Raw genomic sequence first — 25,785 nt, 5'->3', positions numbered from 1 at the left:
ACCTAGATTTTTTTAGGAATGGGATCTCTTGTGCTTTTCAGTTTTTATAGCACACCATTAAATTATAGTTACTGATGTAGAGCAAAGCTTCTTAAACTGTGGCTCACCACCCCACATAGGGTCACATAATTGAATGTGTTGGGGTGGTAAATATTTTGGCAATAGTAAAAAGGTATCAAATATTTTATTGAGGTTTAATTCTTTATGAAAAAATTTAAACAAGCACATCCATTTCATTTATATGCAAATTTACTCTCTTTAATAAATGATAAAATTATATGTGTAACAGAATTGTTTTAATATAAATTTCTTTATGGTTTATTATCAGTAATGTTTGATTTCTATGTCTATTTTATATAGTTATATATACCTGGGGCTGTATAAAAAGTAGAAAAAGTTTAAAGAGCTTTGATGTAGGAGAGGGTACCAGATGGGAGACAAATTTCATCTGTAGAGAAAAATTGATGCATATCAATAATATCTAAAGGTGTTATGAATGTATGGTTGTAAAAGATTTCTTTTTTTTCTGAGTAATTTTAACATTGCTTTTAAACTCATAATTTAATTGCTCAAAACCTTTGACACTGTGTGTCATATTGGTGAGAATGCCAGGTGTATAATTTCATAAGTTCTTTTTTACATATAATGTTTCTTGTACTCCTGAAGGAGTTCTTTCAATAGATTTGTCTTGTTCTATCATCTACTGTTTTTCTCTCATTTTATTTCTGTTTTTTATTTCTTGCTTTCTTAGAATACTAAGTCAAAAGAAAATGTAATGGTTAACAAAAAGTAATAAAATTATAAATTTTAATCTATATTGAAATAGTATGATTACTATGTATGATTAGCTTAGCATAATCTTATTTGCAAATAATCTCTTGTATTTGACATATTTGAATATTTAAATAACATGTATTTATATACATATAACTTAGAAAAATAGTATAACCTCCTCCCTTGATATAAAAATATAATACATTATATATAAATCTAATATATTAGTTTGTCATCTTACTAAATTAAATAGGAATAAGAATATTAGTAATGTTTTATTTCATTAGTTTATCATGTGTAATATTGTTTTAGTCCTTTCCCAGAAGTTGCAGAATCTGTTCAGCAAGAATTAGAATCCTATAGAGCCCAGGAAGATGAAGTAAAGCGGCTTAAAAGCATTATGGTAAGTTTATATGAGAATACTTAAAACGCTTCTAACAAAAGAAATGTTTTTTTTTTATGTTTACATGAGCTCTTTCAGTGTGGCCACAGTAAATAATCACCACCTGAGACTTGGTTTAGGCAAGTCATTTCACTTTGCTTGGCATCATTTTTGATTTTAGTTTAAAAAAAAAAAAAAAAAAAAGCCTAGTAATTCTAATATTGCCTACCCCACACTATAAATGTAGTAAGAAACATTGTAAATTTTAAGGACTATATACAAAAGTAATCTTTTATGTCTATTTGGATAACTTTAGTTATCTATCATTTTGTTTCTCAAAAATAGAACAGATATCTTACCCTTTAGTATTGTTCCAAATTGGTTTGGTTAATAAGTTTTTTCTAAATGGAAGATAACAAATTGTTCAGTGAAACTGAAACCTTACTTCACTTGGACAATATATTATAAATTATAATTACTATAAATTGTGCTATAGGATGATTTTTTTTTTCTCAGAGAAAAAGTTTGACAGTAGTCATTAAAATTAATAACAATAATAATAGCTTTAAGACTAGTTATAATAATATAATGCTTTAAGGTTTACAGAATACTTTATGCAAATATTTCATTTAATCCTCACAGCAACCCTAAGAGGTAGGTGCTTTTATTATCATCATTTTACAGATGAGGAAACTGAGGCAGACATTGATTAAGTGACTTGCCCAGGGTCACACAGCTAATAAGTGTCTGAGGCTGGATTTGAACTCAGGTCTTCCTGATTCCAGGTAGAGCACTCTATCCACTACAAAACATAGCATTTATTGGAGGGTGGGGGTTTGGGGCCAAATCTACTATTTTGAGGGATCTATTAAATAAATTATCTTAGAAATTGGGTATGTAGTTGTTGGGATTTGTTGGTTAATATTATGGTTTTGTATCCTTTTATAGGGATTAGAAGGAGAAGATGAAGGAGCTATAAGTATGCTTTCTGACAATACAGCCAAACTAACGTCAGCTGTTAGGTAAGTGGGTGACAAATTCTATATTCATTTAATTCAATTTGAAAAAAAGTTACAATAATGGATAGTAGTACTTCCAATAATAGTTGCTTCCAATAATACTTCTAATTTTGTCATCTTTGATGATAAAAAACAAACATTATATCTAACTTTAAAGAGTTTTTTAGGTACATTTTCAAGTTGATTTTATTCCCTTAATTGACTCTTATAGTGCTCTTTTGAAGATTGTAATATAATTTTTATAAGCCCATTTATAAATGTTAAATATGGTATAATATTGTATAAATGCCACTTGTTTTTATATTATTATGTCTAAGAGTGTTGTTTTCTGCATTTATGTGTTAATTTTTTTTAATCTCAGCACATTTTTTTAATGAAGGTGCCACCCAAGTTGAAAATTTATATATTCTCTTGTTTATCATCAAAAATCTGATTTTTTCCAAAATTTTATCCATGGACTTCTTTTCTTAATTATCTTTCTGTTTAACTGGAAATATACTTTTAGCAATATTTTCTGCTGAAAAAGTCTTTCTTCTCATTTTTATGTTACCTATATGTATTAGATTCTTTATTCCCCAAAATATCTTTACTCTCTGCCAAGGTTACTCTTTAAATAATAGTGCCAAAGATAAAAAATAACAAGGCAGAGCAAATCATAAGCAAAATTTTAAACTGTGTTTGGTTTATGCTTGGTTCTTTTTTCTTACTTCTTTTCCCTTTTTAGGTTATATGACCTTATGGAAAACACCAATTAAGCCTGCTCTCTTAATGTTTAGGCCAATAATTTGACTTTCAATATCTCTTCCTAATTAAAACTATTATACCTTGGGTTTTAGTTCTTTGTCTCAACAGCAAGACCAAAAGTGTACTTTTGGGAGGGTATTTCTCATATAATGAAACAGTAAAAATTATAAAAAATAATGATGATGATGATGATAGCATTCTAATTATTCAGAATAACAGATAGCCTGTAGGAGAAAATAGCCTGCCTTGGATGCCTCATTATACTTCAGAAGTGTTTATGATTTCTTGACTGTTATGCCAGAGGAATACAAGAACTAGTAGGCTCTACTAGCAGATGAATGTAGTGGAATTAATAATATATGTAGTAGATGAACTGCAATAGAAACAGTGTCAGATGACATTTGAAGTCCATTATATCACTGAATATATGCAATTCTATGACATGATTTGTTTTAAGTGTCAGGTTAAGTTCTGAGAAGACTAGCTGTCAGATGTTCGTCTTTTGGTTCATAACAGCATTCAAGAACTTCTAAGATGTAGAATGGCTCAGTCTAGAGCAGTGAAGGGTATACCCACAGAGACGATGCTCTTAAACATAATAATATAAAAACAAGTGGCATTTATACAATGATATTTAACATTTATAAATGGGTTTATATAAATTATATTGCAATCTTCAAAAGAGAATTGTGAGACAGTATGTGTTAAATACTCTTAAATCATCAGAATTGATTTTTTAAAAAATCTTAAAAATATTTATTTTTCCAAATACATGCAAAGATATTTCTCAATATTCACCTTTGCAAAATCTTGTGTTCTAAATTTCCTCTCTCTCCTCCCTCCTTAAGATAGCAAGCAAAATAGGTTAAACATGTACAAGAATTGAAATTTTCTAAAAATTTAATTTGATAAGTATAACAAGGAACTTTAAAAAAAAAAAGATAGAAATACCATTAATTAATTTGAAAATAAAATTAATATACTTAAAAAGAAAATAGAAGAAATAGTTAATAGGAGAGTAAATTATTAAAAACTTTACCCAGGCATATTTTGGCAAAACTGATGAATGAAATGGATGAATATTTATAAAAATATACTTAGGCTAACAGAACAAGAAGTAGGGAATTTTAAAAATCCAGTTTCAGGAAAAGAAATCGAATAATCTACAAAAGAAACTGGAAAGAAAAATTCTTTAAGCTTGTATCTCAGAAATTATTCATTTATATTGGCTACAAAAGTAGACAGCTTGAGTATCATACAACTCCTTCATTGAGAAAAATATAGTGCTGATGAAGAGAACTAAAATCAGGAAATTATAGACTAATCTTTCCAATTAAAATTAATTTCAAAAATATTCCATAAGGTACAGAAACCATAGCAACATTTTAAAGATTATCATTACTATCAAGTTATATTTATTCCAACAATGAAAATTGTCTCAATATTAGTAAAATTATAAATAGGATATTATGTTAATAGCAAAAAATGAAATAGTATATTAATAGAAATACAAAAAGCTTTTGACAAACTATAATACCATTTTATTTTAAAAACAATAGCATAAACAAACCTTAATATTATAAATACATTTTTAATATTAAGACCTAGCATCATATATAATGAAGAAATCATAAATGCCTTTCTTTATCCTTACAATCTAGGGTAAATGAAGGATTTCCATTGTCATAAGTATTATTTGATGGAATTCTAAAAATTCTAAGTATTGAAGTAAAACAAGATAAAGAAATTGAGGTAATAAGCAGAGGTAAAAAAGAAACACATCTGTGGTTTTTTTAGATGATTGTTTACAGAGAGAACTAAAAAGACTAAAAACAATTTCAGGAGCATAGCAAACTATAAACTAAACCCACAGAAATAATTTGAATAATTTGTTTCTTCATATATTCCAATAAAACCTGATAGGAAAAGAGTAAAAAAAAAAACAGGACAGTCCATTAAGAATGATTATTGATTTTATAAAAGTATCTGGAAGTCTACATACCAAAATACACATAGAAATTACATAAATAAAACTGAAAGTCACTTTATACAGATATAAAAAAAAAAATTAAGTAATTAGAGAGATGAATTGGTCCTACCTGGGCCAAGCTAATAAAATGTTGATAGTAGCTAAATTAATTTACAATTCTCATGCCATTTTGATCAGATTACTAGAGGGCTACTTTGTAGAACTAGACAAAAAGAAGGAAAGATGTTAACAAATATTAATTAAGCACACAAAATAATAACAATATTTATTTTAATGAATAAGAATTTCAAAGGAAAAAATAAAAGGTCAAGAATCTCAAGGAAAATAAAGGGAAAAAAAGAGTAGAAGAAAAAGGGCCTACAAGTACTAAATTCGCGCTGTATTATCATACTGTTTAATACTTTTTAAAAATGTAAAAAAGTTAATTATCAGGGCAGATTAAGAATAAAGGATCTAAAAGTAAAGAATATATGCTTATATATTATTCAGTAAACCCAAGCACCCTATCTACTATGGCAAAAACTGGGACAATTGGAAAACAATTTTGCAGAAATTAGGTTTAGATTAGTTTTATTACCTTATACTATTAGAAAACTCACATTGTTATATCATCATTTCTTTGATAAGAAAAAATTAAAGAATTTTGTTTTATTTTCTTAGCCTCAGAAATATTTTATATTTAGATATATTTCCTTTTAATTTGATCATTTATAGATAAAGGTTAAGTTAAGGGCTTTAAACAAGGATACTGTAGCACTTTTAAAACTATTTGTGTGTTTATATGTGTATATGTACATATCTACACACATCTGTAAATAAAAGCGCCCTAAAAGATAAACATTTTTTAAAAACAAAAAACTGGGGTTGCATAGAGATAAGTATATGTATATTTGTAATGACCATATTGCAAAAGAAAAGGAAATAAAAAGAATGTCAAAAGAAATTTTTTACAAAATACACAGAAGGCAAAAACAATTTCAGAAGTGGAACATCAACAAGTGGGTTTTGATTCTCTTTTTTTTAATATACATTTTTAAAGGCATATACAATAATTCATAATTTGATACGTAATCCTCTTTTTCTGTTCTTAGCATATTGAAATGGGTCTTGTTATTTAATTTTCAGGTTAAAACGTTTCTCAAAAAAACTGTATATATATTTAGTGTCTTGTTTGGATTAAAATCTTTCATTTTGAGAGGCAAAAGCTGAGGTGCTGGAAATGCTGATATTTCAGGCTAGGTTGTTTTTTAATTAAAGATTGACAATTTTCATATTTAGAGATGGAAAGTAGCTACTAGTAAACATTAAACTGCTATTTTGTGCTATTTTACTGTTCTGAATTCCACTGGAAGAAAAGCTCAAATATAATGTTGATTGTGATGCATTATTTTATTGGAAACATGAGAAATAATTTCCAGATTCCTTTACTCCTTTAGCTCTCTCCCAGAACTTCTTGAAAAGAAGAGGCTCATTGATCTTCACACTAATGTTGCCACTGCTGTTTTAGAACACATCAAGGTAAGCCTTTCTTGTTCTGTAAGTCTGCATTATATGCACACACATTATTCCAATAATGATAAACTGCAGAACTCTACCAGTGATATAATTTTAGACCTCCTTTCCTACAGTAGAATCTAAGATATTCATTTTATGAGTATTGTTCTTGACTTTGAGTTCTTCAATTGCAAAGGAATCAGACCACACACTCTGGTTTGGCCATACCAAATATTGATTGATCATTAAGCTGATGTTTTGGGAACAATAAACAAAAAGTACAATTAAAAAATTAATTGAAATGATTAAAATATTTTAAAAGATAAACTGAAAGACATTTGACTTAAAAGAATTTAATGATTTTCATAAATAATCACAGCTGATTATTTAACAATGTCGATGAAGACCTAAACCAAGTCTTGCATTTCAGCTATAATGAGAGATAAAATAACACTTTTTGCATTTTAAAAAGGATTAATATATTTTTGCCCCATGATTTGGACTTATAGTGATGTTTTATGTAATAAACAGTTCTCCCAGTGATTTTATGCTAATGGTATTTATCTAATTGTATAGATATTTATGTATACATTGATCTTGACCTATTTTTACTAATAACATATATTGATTATTTGCTATATAGGAGAGGGAATGGGGAGAAGTGGGAGGGGATTGGAACACAGGGTTTTGCAAGGTTAATATTGAAAAATTATATATGTATATCTTTTGAAAATTAAAAAGCTTTAATAAAAATTATATTCATCTAGCAATGCTTAATTTCTGTTGTATACATGTTGTTCAGATAGATTTTTAAGTTAGTAAATTCTTACAATTTTTGCATATGTTGTTCGTGGTTACTTTATTTCAATTTGTCATACGTCAAATCTTCAGTACCCCACAGGTTTATTTTTCTTTGGTCATGAAGCTTAAATTCAGTGAGCTTAATCACTGGCATAATAGTATTCTTCTAGAAGTTTTCTTTGGTAATCCCAGTTTACCTTATAATATTAAATGTGATTCCAAGGGGATGCTTAGAAAATTGCTTAACAAGTTCAATGCATTATTTCCAGAAGTTTTGAAAAACCTGAAACTACTTTGTAAATAAATATTTAATGGGTTTAGTAGATTAAAGAGAACATGGATCAAGAAACAGTAAATATGTATCACTAATACATGACATGCAATGAAATTTTTGTTCATATTATTTACTAGCAAGTCAATAGTCCAATTCTTTCTTTTGTTCATTCCATTGAATTCTGTACAGTAATTTTTGATATGTGTATTGTTTTTCCTTTTATATTATCACCATACAATGTAGGAGGGTTTTGATTCAATGTATGATATGGAAATGGTGTAGCTAATAAGATGAAATAAAATCATTGGAAGAACTGTCTAGCGACACAAATTGTCACTACAGGTCCAAATCATGAAGCAAAAATATATTACTTCTTTTTTAAAATGAAGAATATGCCATTTTATATCCCAGAATAGCTGAAGTGCAGACTTGGTTTAGATCTTCATAGATATTATTTAATATTCATTTGTAATTGTTTATGAAAATTGCTGAATTCAAATGTCTTTCACATTATCTTTTAAGAGTATTTTAATCAGTGTTAAGTTTTTTAACTGTAGTTTTTGTTTACTATTCTCGGAACATACAACTTAATGATCACTCAAATATTTTGTATGGCCAAACCAGTTTGTACCATAAAGTAAGATTGTATGGTCCAGAATAGCCTGTTCAGAAAAAGATGTCTCATTCTTCCTATATAAATTCAGCTATAAAGCTTATACAAGTTTATATTAATTCATTTTTAATAATATGGTTTAAGAATTGATCTAAACAATAAATGTGTTAAGGAGCAGAAGAGGCACAATATTTGTGAAAATCTTTGTGGTTAGTTCTTGCTTTTAAATGTCATATCACTTAGAATCAGTTTGCACTAACATCAATTGATAACCTGTAAGATTGTTTAGACTCAGATAAACAAATAAACTGATCTTCTTCGTTGTTGTGTCATTTATCTCAAAGTTTAAGAATTCAGTTTTTAGTTATACCTAATCTAATCGGGATCCTGCAGAACAAGTCATGTTTAGTTGGCAGGAATTTGATTTACAAAACTGAGTGTCATCATAGTAATTTTTTAAAAAATATTTGGGATACAAAAAAGATTTTGTATACCCTAATAAGAGAACATATTCCCTGGTTGGATTTATTAAAGAAGCCAAATATATTCTATATTCAGAAATTTTCCTGTTTGGAAAACTGCTTAAAATACCCAGACACCTCTTTAAAAAGAGAAACCAAACTATATAGGACTAGGTTTGCTCAGGGAACATAGAATGTCCTTTCAAGGAATGACTACATCCTGATTACATTTTCATTAATTTCTTAATCCTTAAAATGAAAATATACTATTAAAAACATTTTTTTTTTTTGGTTAGACTGTATTCAACCAAAATATTTGAAAAGCAGTTAACTAGTATTTCTGAAAAGTTATAACCCAACCTCAGCAATTAATTACCCCTTGTTAGAGCTTTATTTTCATGGAGATTATTTTTAATGCTATAGTTTACAGTCCATCTAGCCATACCTTCTAATTCTGTTTGATTCTTGTCTGTTTTCCTGTAAGTCCTCAGTGGGGTTGATTCAGCATGCCAAGGCCCTTCCTTGAGGACATAACAATAGGATATACTGGTTTTCTATCAGTTATACCTAGCATAACTGCCCACTTTTTATTTCCTTTTTTCTTTTTTCCTTTTTCGTGTTTTTTCTTTTGAATAACTGATGGTAATCTTTATGCTACAACTTTTGTGCAAAACTTTGTTGATAGTACATCTCAATTTACTGGGAGGCTCTTGATTTTCTGGTACTTGATACAATCAATATGGTGTCATTCAAAAACAGGTACATTTGGAGAATGATCTACTGAATTGGATATGAATGTGTCAAATTTTTTAAATTTTCAGTAGTTTTTTATTTCTCCAAATACATGTAAAGATAATTTTCAACATTCATATTTGTAGGACTTTGTGTTCCAAGTTTTTCTCCCTCCCTCCCTTATCTCTCCCTTGCCCAAGACTGCAAACAATCTGGTAGAGGTTAAATATGTGCAATTCTTTGAAACATATTTCCATATTAGTCATGTTATGCAAGGAAAATCAGACCAAAGAAGAAAAAAATACAAGGGGAAAATAAACAAACAAACAAACAAACACTGGTTCAATTGATATTTAATCTCCATAGTTCTCTCTGGGTTTGGATGGCATTTTCCATTCCAATTATATTGGAATTGCTTTGAGTTGTTGAAAAGAGCCTCATCTATCACAATTTATCATCACATAATCTTCTTGTTGGTGTGAACAATATTCTCTTAGTTCTGCTTACTTCACTCAGCATCAGTTCATGAAAGTCTTTCCAGGCTTTTCTGAAATCAGCCTGTTCATCATTTCTTATAGAACAATAATATTCCATAACATCTATTTACCATTACTTATTCAGCCATTCTCCAAATGATGAGCCTTCCCTCAGTTTCTAGTTTCTTGTCACTACAAAAAGGGCTGCTACAAACATTTTTGCACATGTGGGTCCCTTTCCCTCCTTTATGATCTCTTCGGGATACAGGCCCAGTAGAGACACTGTTGGATCAAAGGGTATGCCATTTTATTACACTTTGGGGCATAGTTCTGAAATATCCTCCACAATGTTTATCACTCTATAACTCACCAACAATGCAGTAGTGTCCCACATCTTTATTATTATCTTTACCTTTTATCTTAACTAATCTGAGAGGTACCTCAGAAGTTGTACTTCAGTAGTATCTCAGAGTTGTCTTAATTTGCATTTCTCTTATCAGTAATGATTTAGAGCAATTTTTCATATGACTAGAAATGCATTAATTTTTTCACCTAAAAATTGTTCATATCCTTTGACTATCAATTGGTATTCTTATACATTTAAGTTAGTTCTCTATGTGCTTTAGAAATGAGGCCTTTATCAGAACTGGCTTTAAAATTTGTTTCCAGCTTTCTGCATCTTTTCTAATCTTGGTTATATTGGTTTTGCTTTTGCCAAACCTTTTTGATTTAATGTAATAAAAATTATCTATTTTGATTTCATAATGTTCTCTAATTCTTCTTTGGACATAAATTCCTCCCTTTTCCAAAGATCTGGCAGGTAGACTATTCCTTGCTTTTCTAATTTGCTAATAGTATCATCTTTTATGTCTAAATCATCAACCCATTTCGACCTTATCTTGGTATAGAAACTCCATATAACTTTTTGAAATGAACTACTGTTTCAAGTAGGGGCCTCCATCTTCTTAAGGACCCCTCAAGAGATTTCAGAGGATCCATAAATTAAAAAAAAAAAATCTTGATAATTTATTTCAGAATGATTGGATTATTTTGTAAACTTTTGTACTTGATTTTAAGCATTTTAAAAGGTTATTTTGAAAAGCAGTACATAGATTTTTACCAGATAACCAAAAGTGTCCATAATATAAGCCTGGTCTAGATTTAACTCCCCAATCATGTGACTGTGACATTGATTTCCTTCTCTGTTACTGATTCTCAGATTTTATATATTATTATGCATGAATACTGTTGGTTTGGGGGGAGTTATTTTAAAGTTTGTAATGTTTATTAGTATCTTTGCTAGTTTTCTAGAAATTATATCACCAAATAGGAATAATTTTTAATGGACTTCAATTTCTTAATATTTTGACCCAGAAATTAGTAGTTTCATATCCCAAGGAGGCTATTAATGCCAAGAAATTTCCCATGTACATCAAAATATTTATAACTAAACTTTTTGTGATAACAAGGACTTGGAAACAAATATCTGCCCTTTGAGGAATAGCTAAAGAATTTGTGGTACATAAAAATAATGAAATACTACTGTGACATGTAGATCTTTTTGCCCTTTTGTGTTTATTACATAAATTGATGCAAAGCAAAGTAATAAGCAAGGTCAAAAAAACAAACAAACAATGCATACCAAGTACAGTAATGTAAACAGAACAATAAAAAATGAGCATTCCAAAATTACAAAGAATTAACATGTTTCTAAAAAGATGGTTGTCTTCTCCCTTTTGTTCTGGATAGCCAGATGGGCACATACTCAAATGATTAGGCTGTATGAAATGATGGGATATGTAATTTTTTTAAAGACTTAGTAGAGTATGAACCCAATTATGAATAACATGTAAATATAGATAAAATGGGGTAAAGGAGCTTGTTATAGAACATTTGGTGTATACATATAAGTAGATATGGAATTCAGCAGTTGCTTCATTCAAGATACAGAATAGATAAGATACAGAAGAAAGAATAACTACTATCCATCATTAAAGACAAATATTTTAAGATTAAAATTCTTGTGGATAAACCTAGTAGAATTCTCAGGTTTGGTAGTTCATAAGGAATAAGCACTTGGGTCATGTGAGTTTTTAAAACAAAGTTTCTGAATAAAGTATATGAAAAAGAGAACTAAAGGAGAGAGGTTTCCTTCTTGAATTACATAAACTCTTTATTTCAGAATACCTTTGATTTTCTTCGATCAAACAAGATATTTGTACAACACTTTTTAAAACTTAAAAAGAACTATATAAATGATAGATAATGTTGTTATAGTAATTATTGACATGGGTCAGCCCTTCATTAGTGCTTATCACAACATCTATATGTCTGAGACATATCTTTGTGAGTTGCTGTGGCCACATAGTTCATCACTCTGTTAACAAATTGGTGAAGAACTTTTGCAGTTAGGCTTTTCTTCAAATGACAGGCAAACAGGCCTGTCACTATGTACCTAGCTTTTCCATACATACATAAATACACACACACACACACACACACACACACACACTCTCACTCTCCCTCTCTTTTTCCCTCCTCCCTTTCCCTCCCCCTCTCTCCCTCTCTTTTTCTCTGTCACAAAAAGGCATCGATAAGTCTTTAATGAAGATCATAGGCTCATAAATGTAAAGCTGAAAGGATAGCAGAGAACATGTAGTCCAACCTTTGCATTTTACAGATGAGGAAACTCAGGTCTGAGTAGGTTAAGTGAGTACTTTGTTTAATTCTCTTTTTTTGTCTACTCTACTCCTCCATTTTTAAAAATCTCCATTTCTCCCACCCTCAAAAGCAACACTTCTAGGTTCTGAAATTTTTTTTAACCTGAAACTTTTCAGGAAATCAGGTCAATTTTAAGTATAAGAATTCAGAACCAAAGTAAATTCATGTGTGAAATTAGATTCAACTTAGGAAGAAGACATTCCATAAAATGTGATTACTTGTAATTTAATTTATACTTTAAGTGAAATATTCTCACTTTTATCTTTTAAAAAAGTTTTGTTATTTTTGTTTTTTGTATCAGTCATTTTCCTGTATATCCCTCAGCCACTAAATCTTATCTGCAGTGTAACAAACAGCATCTGATAATGTATGCAACATTCCATAGGCAACTTCATTTTATATTAATACAAACATTCCTCTCATTGTTCTGTGAATGGTAATTCTGGTTTAAGATGCTCTGTAGGTGGGAATAAATGAAGGATCTCTGATTGTTATTGTAGGAAACCACCAATATGAAGACTTTCAGAACATAGCCCATTATGACTAAGCATTCAGGGTTTGTCTAAGGTACTCATTGAATTGTCTAGGTTGTAAAACCTGTAGTTTTCATAGGCCAGAATTCGTAGGTCCTCCTAAATATTGAGCAGCTCAGTGGCACAGTAGATATAGCACCAGACCCAGAGTCAGAGAGACCTGGCCTCAGACACTTATGAGCTAGGGGACCCTGAACAAGTCACTTAACTTTGTTTTGTCTCAGTTTCCTCATCTCTAAAATGAGCTGGAGAAGGATATAGAAAACCACTCTAGTATCTCTATCAAGAAAACCCCAAAAGAGATCATGAAGAGTTAGACCTGAGTGAAACAATGAACAACAATAAAAATTTTCTGAATTTAAGAATAACATTTAAGATACCACTATACACCCATCAGATTGGCTAAGATGACAGCAACAAATAATGATAAATGTTGGAGGGGGTGTGGGAAAACTGGGACACTGATGCATTGTTGGTGGAGTTGTGAAAGAATCCAACCATTCTGGAGAGCAATCTGGAATTATGCCCAGAAAGTTATCAAACTGTGCATACCCTTTGATCCAGCAGTGCTACTACTGGGCTTATATCCCAAGGAAATATTAAAGAAGGGAAAGCGACCTGTATGTGCCAAAATGTTTTGTGGCAGCACTTTTTTTAGTGGCTAGAAACTGGAAAATGAATGGATGCCCACCAATTGGAGAATGGTTGGGTAAATTATGGTATATGAATGCTATGGAATATTATTGTTCTGTAAGAAATGACCAGCAGGAGGAATACAGAGAGGCTTGGAGAGACTTACATCAACTGATGCTGGGTGAAATGAGCAGAACTAGGAGATCATTATACACTTCAATAATGATACTGTATGAGGATGTATTCTGATGGAAGTGGATATCTTCAACATAGAGAAGATCTAATTAAGTTCCAATTGATCAATGATGGACAGAATCAGCTACACCCAGAGAAGGAACACTGGGAAATGAGTGTAAACTGTTTGCATTTTTTTGTTTTTCTTTCCAGGTTATTTTTACCTTCTGAATCCAATTCTTCCTTTGTAACAACAACAACAAAATTCAGTCTGCACATATATATTGTATCTAGGATACACTATAACATATTTAATATGTATGGGAATGCCTGCCATCTAGGGGAGGGAGGAGGAGGGAAGGAGGGGAAAATTCAAAACAGAAGGGAGTACAAGGGATAATGTTGTAAAAAATTACCTATGCATATGTATTGTCAAAAATGTTATAATAATATAATTAATAAAAAAAGAAGGAATATGAAAAAAAATAGAGCTGGAAAGTGTTTAACAAAATCAATAAAAATACTATATAATATGTTAAAAAAAAAATAACATTTTATTCACTTTGCCAGACTTTTTATCTTAATTAAATTTTCAACATTAGTAGATGGGGAAACTGAGGCACAGAATTACTCAGTCACAGAAACAGATTTAAAGAATTGTAGAATCAAAGGGAATGTCAGCTAACCTAACCTTTCTCCAATTCATGAATGTAATCCAATAGGATCTAACTTCCTTTTGGAGCCCTCCATTGTGACAGAGATTTTAGTACCCCCTGAAATCTTAAATATTTTTTTTTATTGCCATTAGAAAAATTTTCCCAAAATCCAGCCAAAACAACTAAGATTTCTATAAAGCGGCCTTTTAAAAACATAGCATAATTCTTCTTCTATTTAATTCTCAGATATTTGAAAACATCTATTATTTGCTACCTTACACTAACCCTCACTCTCTAAAGTGTCTTCTAGATATATTCTAGCATGTCAGTGGTCATTCTAAAAAGTGTGACATAGAACTGGACGTAGAGGTGATCTGACTAGAGCAGAAGGACTTGGACTCGCCTTTCTCATTCTGTTAATTTATCCTTAGATCAAATTAGCCTTTTTCAACTGTCATCAAACTTATTGACTCACTCACTGTTTTGTGTTTTTTTTTGTTTTTTTTAAACATGAACTACCTTATTTTACACTTGTATGGTTGATTTTGTGAATCCAAGTGTAGGGCTTTGCATTTATCTCTCTTAAGTTTATTTTGGGGGAAATGACTTCAACTCATTCTTCCAATCTCTTGAATTATTTTTGAATCCCGATTCTGTTATATAATATGTCAGCTATCTTCATCTTTTCATTACCCAAAATATATTAAGCGTGCCATATATGCCTTCATCTAAGTCGCTGATAAACAATATCTAACAGGATAGAGATAATAGCAGATCTTTATTTAATTGTATTGACAGTCTCCCTTCCCGGTTAACATTGATCCAGGGACCAACATATGGGCTGTGGTCAGACCAGTCTGTTGCAGAGCTACTTCATTGCAAAGAGATCACCCCATCTTATCCAAAAGAATATCATGATATTGTCACATACCTTTGATCTAAGTATACGGTGATTGTTAGGCTTCTATTTACAAAAAGAATCAATGAGAGGATAAGGGTGATTTCTTGACTTGCACCTAAATTGAATTTAAATGAGGCAGAATTGCACAAAATAGCCTCATATATCTCATTCAGAATCATCCAGAGTCCAATGGCAAGACAAAAGTCAGAATGATTTGTGATGACCCACGATACACATGATCTTGGCATCTTCGTTGTCTGACCAAGTTCTTAAGTGCTCCACAGTACCTGTTCCAGCCCCCTTTATGGCCATTGGAACAAATCTCTGCCTGTTCCATTGGGGGAAGTATTCACATGTCTTGGGTAGACATCCCCCTAATCCATTGATATGTTTGATACCTCTTGGCTACCCTTAAGCTTGGTTTAGTTAATCTGCCAAAGTAATTTACTAGAATGTGACTGCTGTACATGCCATAGCTTCTTGAAATCGCAGATAACCCTCCCTAAAAGAAATATTAATTTGGGAAGAATATATGCAGGTTTATAGTGAACACAACTTCATCAAATGTTTGCAAGTTGTCATTTTGATAATTCATTATAGAATTTTAATAGGAATTAATGTCAGTCAAAATCCAGATGCCTTCTTTCTTTTTGTGAAGATTGGTATGATATTTATCTTCAGTACTTCTTCCTTTTGCTATGATTCTTCAAGGACTACATTGAGCAAGAGGTTCAAGAGTTTCTTTTGCAACTTTGTTGCCTACCCTGAGTTATACTTTAAGATTAGTTAGGTGATTTGGAGTCATTCAAGAGAATTTATTGCTTTTGCCATCTCTTCACAGATTTCTGGACTTTTTTCTATATGGTAACCCAAAACTTGTTATTGTGCTGTATTAAGAAGCATAACTTCCAAGAATAAGGAATTAATAATTCCCATTGTTGTCTGCCTTTGTTTCACTACAACTGGAACATTGGGTTCAATTTTGAATTCCATGATTTAGAGAACTAAGATATTCAGAAGAGGGCAAGTAGGATGAGTAAAGGTCTTGGGTCCAGACTATCTGAGGAAAAGGCAAAAAGGGACAGGAGCACAAAGCAATATGATGATTATCTTTAAGAATCTGAAAGGCTGATTGAGGAATTCGAATTATTATGTTAGTAACAGCATCAATGTGTCATAATCATATGTCTTGGATAAAAACATAAAATGTAATATTAGGAACAATGGGAGGAAACTGCAGAGATTTTGATACTAAGGAAGTTTGCACATTTACAAAGGAGAAAATTGCAAATTTTGGGGAAAACTTACTAAGTATCAGACCTTTTCAAAAGTGGAATGTGCTGACACAGGAAAGTAGCAAGTTCTTTCTCTTTTTGTTTGTTTGTTTTTAATTTATTTCTGTGCATAAGACCAAACAAAATAAGTAATTCCACATGCAGAAAAGGAGGATTATGAAATGGAATTTCTAGTATATATAGCTTGCTTTTATTTTTATGTATATAATAAAGTTAGCATATATCTTTAAAAATTGTTCTGCTTGTCTATGATTCTTTCTGGTTTTTTAATAGTGCATTTTTAAAAAATCAGTGACTCCTTTTAAAAAAAATAAAAATAAAAGACTGATCTCAGTTCCTTCCAAACTCTACTTCTACCATTGGAAGAAAAACTAAACCCTAATAATTACTTTTAGTTAAACAAAACAAATTAATTGATTCCCATTCATTGGTGGTCTTAACAAAAACTTAGATAATCATTTATCAAGCATTTTATAACAGGGATTCTTTTTTTCAGATATTGATTGAACTAGATGGCTGCTAAAATTCCTCTCACACTGCAAAATTTTGTGAGACTTATCTGTCCTTCCCCTGCTAAATCCCATTCTTCTTTAGAGAAAAAAAACAGAAATAAAATAGAAATTGAGTAGTTTCTCTTCTCCATCTTCCTTTGTTTTCTTGTTAGGTGTGTCAGGCAGAGATCCCTATTCCTTCCTTAATCATTCTTTCATTATCTTTCTCTTTCCTAATAGTTTAAAATTTTTTAAAAAGCCATATATAGCAATCTTCTGTCCTTTTTGTAATTCTTTAATACTTAAAATCTTATCTGTTTACATTTCAGAAAGTTGGAAAAGTACTGGAGAAGTAAACTTTCTAAGTTCAGTGATTCTTAATTACGGACCCCAAAGATCCTAATGTGGTCATTTATGGATAAACAGTAAATTGTAATAATGCTTGTGCATTATTAACTTTTACTTGAAATTAATGGAAATTATATATGAAGGTTCACCCCCCCCCTTTTTTTTCCCTAAAAATGAAATTAGCCTGGAAAGCATCACCCTTATGTTGATTATTCCAAATCATTTTTTTTCCAGTCTAGATTCCTCTCCCAATCTTGGCATTTTCAGTTACTTTTAGAGAACTCTACCTGGAAGTCTCAGCACCTTAAGATTCAATGTAACTAAAACTGACCCATTTTACTTTCTTCCAAAATAAGTTCTCTCTCTTGATTTCTTTGTTTCTGTATACTTGAACTATAAATACTCTGAAGATGTGAAATGATGTAAAGAATATATTGCTAGACTTAGAGTGCTCATATGTCAGATTTTTCTTGATGCCTTTCTTGATCTCTCAATTAGAAATGAACTTTTCTTTATTTAAAAAAAGTTTCTTTTGTAAAGTAATAATAAACATAAGTACTTCAATGTACAAAAACAAATAATGACTTAAAACATGCATCTTTTCTTTTGACAAATAGATAACATGCTAGAAAAATCATAAATCATAAGATATTCATTATCAGATATGTTTTGGTTCATTTAGTTTGCTGATTTGCCCTCTTTTTTTTTATCCTTATGTAGCATATTGTAATTTTCTTTGTTCTTACCAATATACTATCAGTTATTGTAAATTTCTTAAGCCTAAAAAACAGATTTTAAAAAAAAGTCTCCAGTTTTGTACTCCATCATCACACAAGGCAATTAAACATGTATTAAATACTTATTTTATATATGTATGTAGCTTACTCTGCCATGTGCTGAAGAAGATAAAATAAGGTATAGCTGATGGCCTTAGGAATTCCATAGAATAATAGAAAGCCTAAGACTATATATACAAAATAGAAATTAAATACATAAAAGAATTGTTTGCAACTGAATGAGCCCAATATAAGATTTGAACAGGTAAAGCAATAGGGAACTGGATAGCCCAAGTTTAGGGAATGCTATCTAAAAACGTGGAAATGGGAAAACATCAGCCATCTTCGAGGATAAAAGAAGACCAGTTTTGCTGAATCCCAAGAGTATATGAAGAGAGGTTACCCAAATTATGGCTACACAAAAGGTTCAAGTCCAATTACAAAGGATCTATAGTGCCAAGATAAGAGAAATTTTCCTGAAAACAGTAAGGATTTCATTGTGCAGAATACATTTAAACAGTAGGTAACCATTAGGGATTTTGAGTTACAGAGTGATAGAATCATACATATAAGGTTATTCTGGCCAGTTCTTCTGTCTTGTATGTATATTTTAAACCTGTCAAAAGCATTCAATCTGATGGTATGTATTGTATGGTCAGAATTTTCAATGAAGAAATGAGTGGTTTTAAAAAATAAACATGGAACACAAAGAATTTTGTGGACCAGGTAGACCATGTCTATTATACTTTTCCAATGTAATTTACTTTTTTTTATGCTTATTTTGAAACAGACTCGAAAGCTAGATGTGTATTTTGAATATGAAGAAAAAATAATGAGCAAGACCACTTTGGACAAATCTCTTCTGGACATGATTTCTGACCCTGATGGTAAGTACCATAAATCTGAGACTGCTGTTAGCTCAAAAATGGATGAGACTGTCATTTAAAACTTGAGACTATTCTAAATAGAAGTTCTGTTTCTTCAGGGTCAATCACATTGTTAAGTTGATTAGATAAGACATTCACTGTTGTAAAACTGTTCTAAAGATGTTTCAGGAGCTTTGCAGCTGAACATGGCTTTCATTTTTGATTTATTGAAATGTTTTTGTTGTACGTTGAACATAATGGATGGACTACATTAAAAAAAATTTTTCTTCGCAAATAAGAATCTCATTCTTTTTCAATTAATTTCAGAAAGTTTAGTGAGTCTGAACAAGTGAAATATCTTTGTGAATTTGTGGAGTGAAATCATTTGATTGGACTTCTTATCTGTTTGGTATGATTCATTGTCTCATTAATGGGTGGAAGAAGCTTACCAATATGCAATGGCCATTCTTGATTGGCTAAAATATTTTTTTATTTTTTATTTTTTCTTGTTATATGTGTGTGTGTGTGTGTGTGTGTGTGTGTGTGTGTGTCTATATGTATATATTTATCTACTTATGTATACATAAATATCTTTTCCTAATTGTAGCTTGCTTGGGGGTGAATTTCTATGAAGTTTAGGTTTGGTTGATAGAAAAGTTCTGAAAATCTGTAAGTTTATGGAATATTCATTTTTTTCTCATTTAAAGTTTTAAATAATTTTACTGGATATGATATTTCTGGCTGCAGGCTTACCTCTTTTGATTATCAGTAGATATGATTCCATGACCTGAAGTCTTAATGGCAGCTGCAGATAAGTCTTGTACAATTCTAATTGTAGCTCTGGAATATTTAAATTGTATTTTTTCCTGTTTCTTGCAAAAATTTTTCTTTGATCTGGGGATTTTGAAATTTGGCAATAATATTATTTTTCCACAGAGGATCTCTTTGAGGGAGTGATTGGTGGATTTTTTCTATTTCTACTTAGCCCCCATGTTCTATCACTCCAGGACTATTATCTTTGATTATTTCCTACATTATTGTGTCCATGTTCTCTTTTTGGTCAGAACTTTCTGGCAGTCCAGTTAGTCTTATATTTTCTCTTCTTGATCTGTTCTCTGGATCTGTTATTTTTCTTATAAGATGTTTCACATTCTTTTCTATTTTCTCATTCTTTATAATCTGTTTTGTTATTTCTTGTCTCATAGCTTCATTGGCTTTCGCTTGCCCAGTTCTAATTTTCAGAGAATTTTTTTCATCTTCGAGACTTCTACCTTCTTTTTTAGTTGTCTAACTGTTTTTTTCATAATCTTCTTGTTTTTCTTGGATGGTTTTTATTTTTCTTTTTAGTTTTTCCTCAATGTCTCTCATTTGATTTTAAAATTCTTTTTGAATTCTATATAAATTCCTTCTGGGCAGGGAGCCATTTTCACATTATTCTTTGGAATAGAAACTTTTCTTTACTAAAGTGTCTTCCTCTGAAGATGAACCCTGGTCTTCCCTGTCGCCACAATATGTTTCAATGGTGGGATTATTTCTTCTTTGCCAGTTCACTTTTTTTAATAAGAGGTATTAGTGTAAGCAACTCTAATCGTGGAATGGGGGGATAGTGCCTCTAGTTTCCCTTCAGCTCTCCCCTCCAACCAGAAACCCCAAACCAAGAGCTCTCCACTCCTGCAAGTGCCAGCAGCAAGCAACATCCCTGCCTCACTGCCTATGCACTCACCGGGTGCTGGTTCCTTCTCACCCAGAACAACATCTCAGCAGCATAGCTGGGCCCAGCATTCCCAATCATCCAAGGTGTTCATTTGATCTTCCCAGACTCAGACCTCCTCCATAATCTGGAAGTATAAGTCTCTGTGGTTCCTGCCAAGGCTCCAGTCATACTTCTTAGCTAGCCCACAATCACGTTGGGTTTCTGTAGAGCTGGCCCAGAGGTGTTTGCACTTCTAACAACTTAATTCTCAGTCTTGGGCCTTTCTTCAAATCTTCTTGGATTGTATCGGGAGGATCCCTGCTCTGTCTCAAGACTTCTTGATTTTTATCTAGTCTATAGTCACCTTGCGGGGGGAGAGGGGGAAGGAGGGGAATCTGGAGAGCTTGAAATTTATCAATCCACTCAGCTATCTTCCCAGAATCCTCCCCCAATTTTTGTGTTTTTAAAATAACAGTTTTAGATTTAAAATACTGTTTCTCAAATACAGCATTCCATCTCTGGACTTCGACTTTGAGTGGCTTCTCTCATGCCGAGAATTCTCTCTCTCCTCTTTTCCATCTCCTGGCTTCCCTTCAGTCTCAGCTAAAATCCTATCTTGACTGAAGATACAGACTAGGATATGAAGGGAATAGGATATTTACTTTAGGATAGGAGCCAAAAACAAGAATATAAAAAATAACAATACTAAGTTACTATTTTGTTTTAGAAAATTTTGAGGAAAAGTAGAATAGATTATTAGAAGTTTCAAGAAAACAAATATAAAAGGGAAACAGTATTTTCAATGTTTTCTTTATCTTATTCCTTTTATTCCCCAAATTCCACTAAAAATGTTCTGTTTCAAAGATTACTGGTAACTTTTTTGCTCCCAAATCAGAAGGAAATTTCTCTTTTCTCATTCTCTTGATTTCTTAGCAAAATGTTAACTATTGGGCACTGTTTCTATTGGATAGGTTCTCTTTCATTGGCTTTGAGATACTGTACTTTCCAGGATTTTCCTCCATAGCTCTTTAAATTTTCTTTCATTCCCTCTCAACCACTTGCCTTAAAGTCACCCAAAGCTTTATCCTATTTTCTTGAGAATTCATTCAGTTTCTCAGCTATAACCATTATTTCTATGTAGAAATTTCCTAAATGTAAATTTTCAGGACTTTTAAACTCTGAAGCTTCAGACCCACATTTCCAGTTGGTTACAGAACACTTATATACTCTGAATATCCTCCATTACTTCATATATAGCACTCCAAATTATATTTATTGTCTTTGCACCTTCCTTCCCAGCTAAACTTCTTTCCTTTTTAACTTGTTTTCTGTCAGTAGTACCATTGCTTAAAATCTTGATGTTACCTTAGCAGTTAAATTTCCTCTTGCTCATTTTCCCAAATCTGCTCACTTATTATTATTGCTTCTACCACTATATCTCCTAAATCTGCTTTCTAGATATTTCCACTGGTACTACCTTCCTATGAGCCATCATCACCTGCCTTAACTATTTAAATGTGTTTTATAGTACCTTTCCTAATATAATTGAATCTATGTAAAATAAGTCATTACAGCTTGGAGACCAAAAAAGAATAGAAGCAATGACTTGGATCTTTTTTCCTAAGTAAAGAGAGATGGTACCCTGACCATAGTTCAGAATATCGTTTCATTTGCAAAATTTTCTGAAAAACTCTGATGGCCATTGTCTGCAGAGAATTAACAAATACAAAAATCACCTAGAAACAAACTATTCTCAAAAGAATTGGAGGCTATATAAAAGATTGGTGCTAATAAAAAGCAGCAGAATTATGGAATGAGAGAAATACTTTATTTGAACTCTTAAGTTCACATCTTGCCTCTCTGTATTTATGTAACCTTGGACAAGCTGCTTCATCTTCTTGAGCCCCCATTTCCTCATTGTAAAATAAATAGGTTAAATTAAATGGCTTTTTGGTATGGTTATAATTTTTTGTATTCCAAATTCTCTCCTTTCCTGAGGAAGGCAAAAAAAGCAAAATCATTTATAAAATATGAAGTCATATAAAACCAATTACTGCATTCACTATGGTGGAAGAGACAAAGATAATATGCTTCAAAGTATACCAACCACTATATTTATTGCATGCTTCAATGTAAGTATTTTGGGATTGTGATTGATTGTTGTGTTGATAAGAGTCAGTTTTTGACTAGTTAATTATCTTTACAATATTGCTATTATTGGATAAATTGTTCTCCAGGTTCTCTTCCTTCACTTTGAATCAGTTCATACAACTTATCCCAGGTTTTTCTGAAATTATCCCCTCATTCTAACAGCACAACAGTATTGTCGCATTCATATGCCATGAGCGTTTTCACATTCATATACCATGACTTGTTTTGACATTTCCTAAGTTATAGTATTCCTCTCAATTTTTTTAATGCTTTGCTACCAATATAAAGAATTGCTATAAATATTTTTGTACATATGGGTCTTTGTCTTAATTCTCAGACTTCTTTGAAGTTTAGATCTAAGAGTTTTATTATTAGAATGTCTTGTTTATAGAATAGCCAGAAAATGAGTAAGGTGTAAGAAGACTGGAAAAAGTTTGAACCTCGATTATATGGGATTAAGAAGAGAGATTATATGGGATTAAGGATAGAAGGACCAAGTGAAAAAATTTTGATGATCAAATGAGGAATTTTCAATGATAGGGCATGTTTATAGATAGCAGGAAAGGAGCCAGTAAACAGGAAGAAACTGAAAATAAGTGATAGAGTGGGAATGACAAAGAGGGCAGTCTTTTAGAGAAGACAGACTAGAATGGAATCTCTTGAGCAAGGATAGTAGATGTTGCATGAAAAATTATCCAAATATGAACAGTCTGGTGTCCAACTTCTGTACTCCCAAAAAGGAAATAAATGGAATCATCCATTGAAGACCCTTTTGATTCTAAAAAGCATATCAAAAGAACCTTTAAATTTTAAATTGGCAGAAAGAAATTTTACACACCAAAAATTAAGTCCAGAATATATATTGGAATTTACATTTATCAAATTAAATTGTTTATAATTTAATAGTATATATAGAGAGAGAGTAAAATACATATATATGTGATCAATAAAATTTTCCATTTATTTCTTTGCCATTAGAGAAGAAATAAAGCCTAATAAATTTTCAGAAAGAATTTTAGGAATATTAGTAAGAACCTCTTGCTAACCATTCTTCTGGTACTGTCATCCAAAATGTCATTGGCTGACTGTGGAAAAGAAGTTCAAGTTGTTCTTTAATTCATAAATAACTAGTCCCATATAAATGCAGAATAACAGTGGTCAGAGGTGCTGTCAACATTTAGCTCTATTTTCATAGGATAAAATTAGAAATAACAAAGTACATACTGTCCAAATTTTGACTTTAATTATTATTCTCACCACTACAAAGACCACAAAAAATAGGCATAATGTGAATGTAGAGCATTAAATATCTTATTCAGACTGAAGTCCTGAAATAATTTTATTTTTCAATTGCCTGCTGGGCTTGTCAGGCCAAATGTTTCTTTGGTTTCCAAGTGGCTTTTGATCTTGTTATTGGACATGTTTATTTTTATAATTGTGATGAAATTAGGAACTGTACTCCTAAGATGTTCTAACCAGCAGCCTGAAGAATACTGCCAATGAAACAGTAGGATACAGGCCCCAGCATCTTTTCTGACAGTGTTTTGAACTAAAAAAGGGGAAGGTTCATTTTGAGAAAAGTCTTATTATTTATTTCATCTCAGCTTGATTTTGGAAGCTGTTATAAAGTTGTGTTGGAAGCTTGTTCATTGGACTAAAATCAAGAATATATATTGTTGTCCTTAAATCTTATAGAAATTGTTACTTCAGACATATTTTAGAAAGTATCCACTGAGAAATAGACTCCTTGTACTATATCCATTTATAGACTATTTCTGCTGTAGTAATACTGTCATTCTTTTAACTTACAGAATAAAGTTCTCCTTTTAAAAAAAATACATTTGAGCTTTGCATACGTGTGTGTGTGTGTGTGTGTGTTCTGAAATTTAATCTTAAGATCTACTGAGAGGTGCTTTATAAATGCAGTTCACTTTTCATTAAAATATTTTATAGCCATAAAGTCATCCTACTGTGCTGTTTTATGACGTCAAGGTGACCATGAACTTCTTGACAGTAATAGAAGTAGAATGGAAGCTTTGGCATGTACTCTGAAGCTGGAAAAGCTTTGTGGTTTGATTTTAGCGGTGAATATGATTTCAGAGCCATTTAAAGTAAATAATTTGGCTTAATGGTTTAGTTATATGTATTAAAAATTATTTTCTAAACTGGGACACTGATGCATTATTGGTGAAGTTGTGAACAGATCCAACCATTCTGAGAATAATTTAGAACTATGCTCAAAAAGTTATCAAACTGTGCATAACCTTTGACCCAGCAGTGTTTCTACTGGGCTTGTATCCCAAAGAGATATTAAAGAAGGGAAAGGGACCTGTATGTGCAAGAATGTTTGTGGAAACAAATGGATGTCCATCAATTGGAGAATGGTTGGGTAAATTGTGGTATATGAATGTTATGGAATATTATTGTTCTGTAAGAAATGACCAGCAGCATGAATATAGAGGCTTGGAGAGACTTATATGAACTGATGCTAAGTGAAATGAGCAGAACCAGGAGATAATTATACACTTCAACAACAATACAATATGAGGATATATTCTTATGGAAGTGGATATCTTCAACAATGAGAAGTCCAATTCAGTTCCAATTGATCAATGATAAAACCAGCTACATCCAGAGAAAGAACACTGGGAAATGAATGTGGACTACTTGCATTTTTGTTTTTCTTCCCAGGTTATAGTTACCTTTCTGAATCTGATTTTTCTTGTGCAACAAGAGAACTGTACAGATGTGTACACATATATTGTATTTACGATATACTTTAACATA

At 31.3% G+C, this 25,785-nt stretch overlaps 1 protein-coding gene across 4 annotated transcripts in view; it reads left to right on the top strand.

The window, feature by feature from the left end:
* Window positions 1-25,785, top strand: part of SCFD1 (sec1 family domain containing 1) — a 117,582-nt gene that overhangs the window by 59,297 nt on the left and 32,500 nt on the right. For all 4 annotated transcript variants that reach the window (XM_074289583.1, XM_074289585.1, XM_074289586.1 and 1 more), the window contains 4 exons: window positions 1,087-1,177; window positions 2,105-2,178; window positions 6,346-6,427; window positions 19,079-19,175. In XM_074289583.1, coding sequence (XP_074145684.1) covers window positions 1,087-1,177; window positions 2,105-2,178; window positions 6,346-6,427; window positions 19,079-19,175 — 344 coding nt within the window. The remainder of the gene's footprint in view (window positions 1-1,086; window positions 1,178-2,104; window positions 2,179-6,345; window positions 6,428-19,078; window positions 19,176-25,785) is intronic.

Source organism: Sminthopsis crassicaudata, chromosome 2 (genome assembly GCF_048593235.1).
Source record: "Sminthopsis crassicaudata isolate SCR6 chromosome 2, ASM4859323v1, whole genome shotgun sequence".
Taxonomy (NCBI): Eukaryota; Metazoa; Chordata; class Mammalia; order Dasyuromorphia; family Dasyuridae; genus Sminthopsis; species Sminthopsis crassicaudata.
This window is presented reverse-complemented; position numbering and strand designations above follow the sequence as displayed.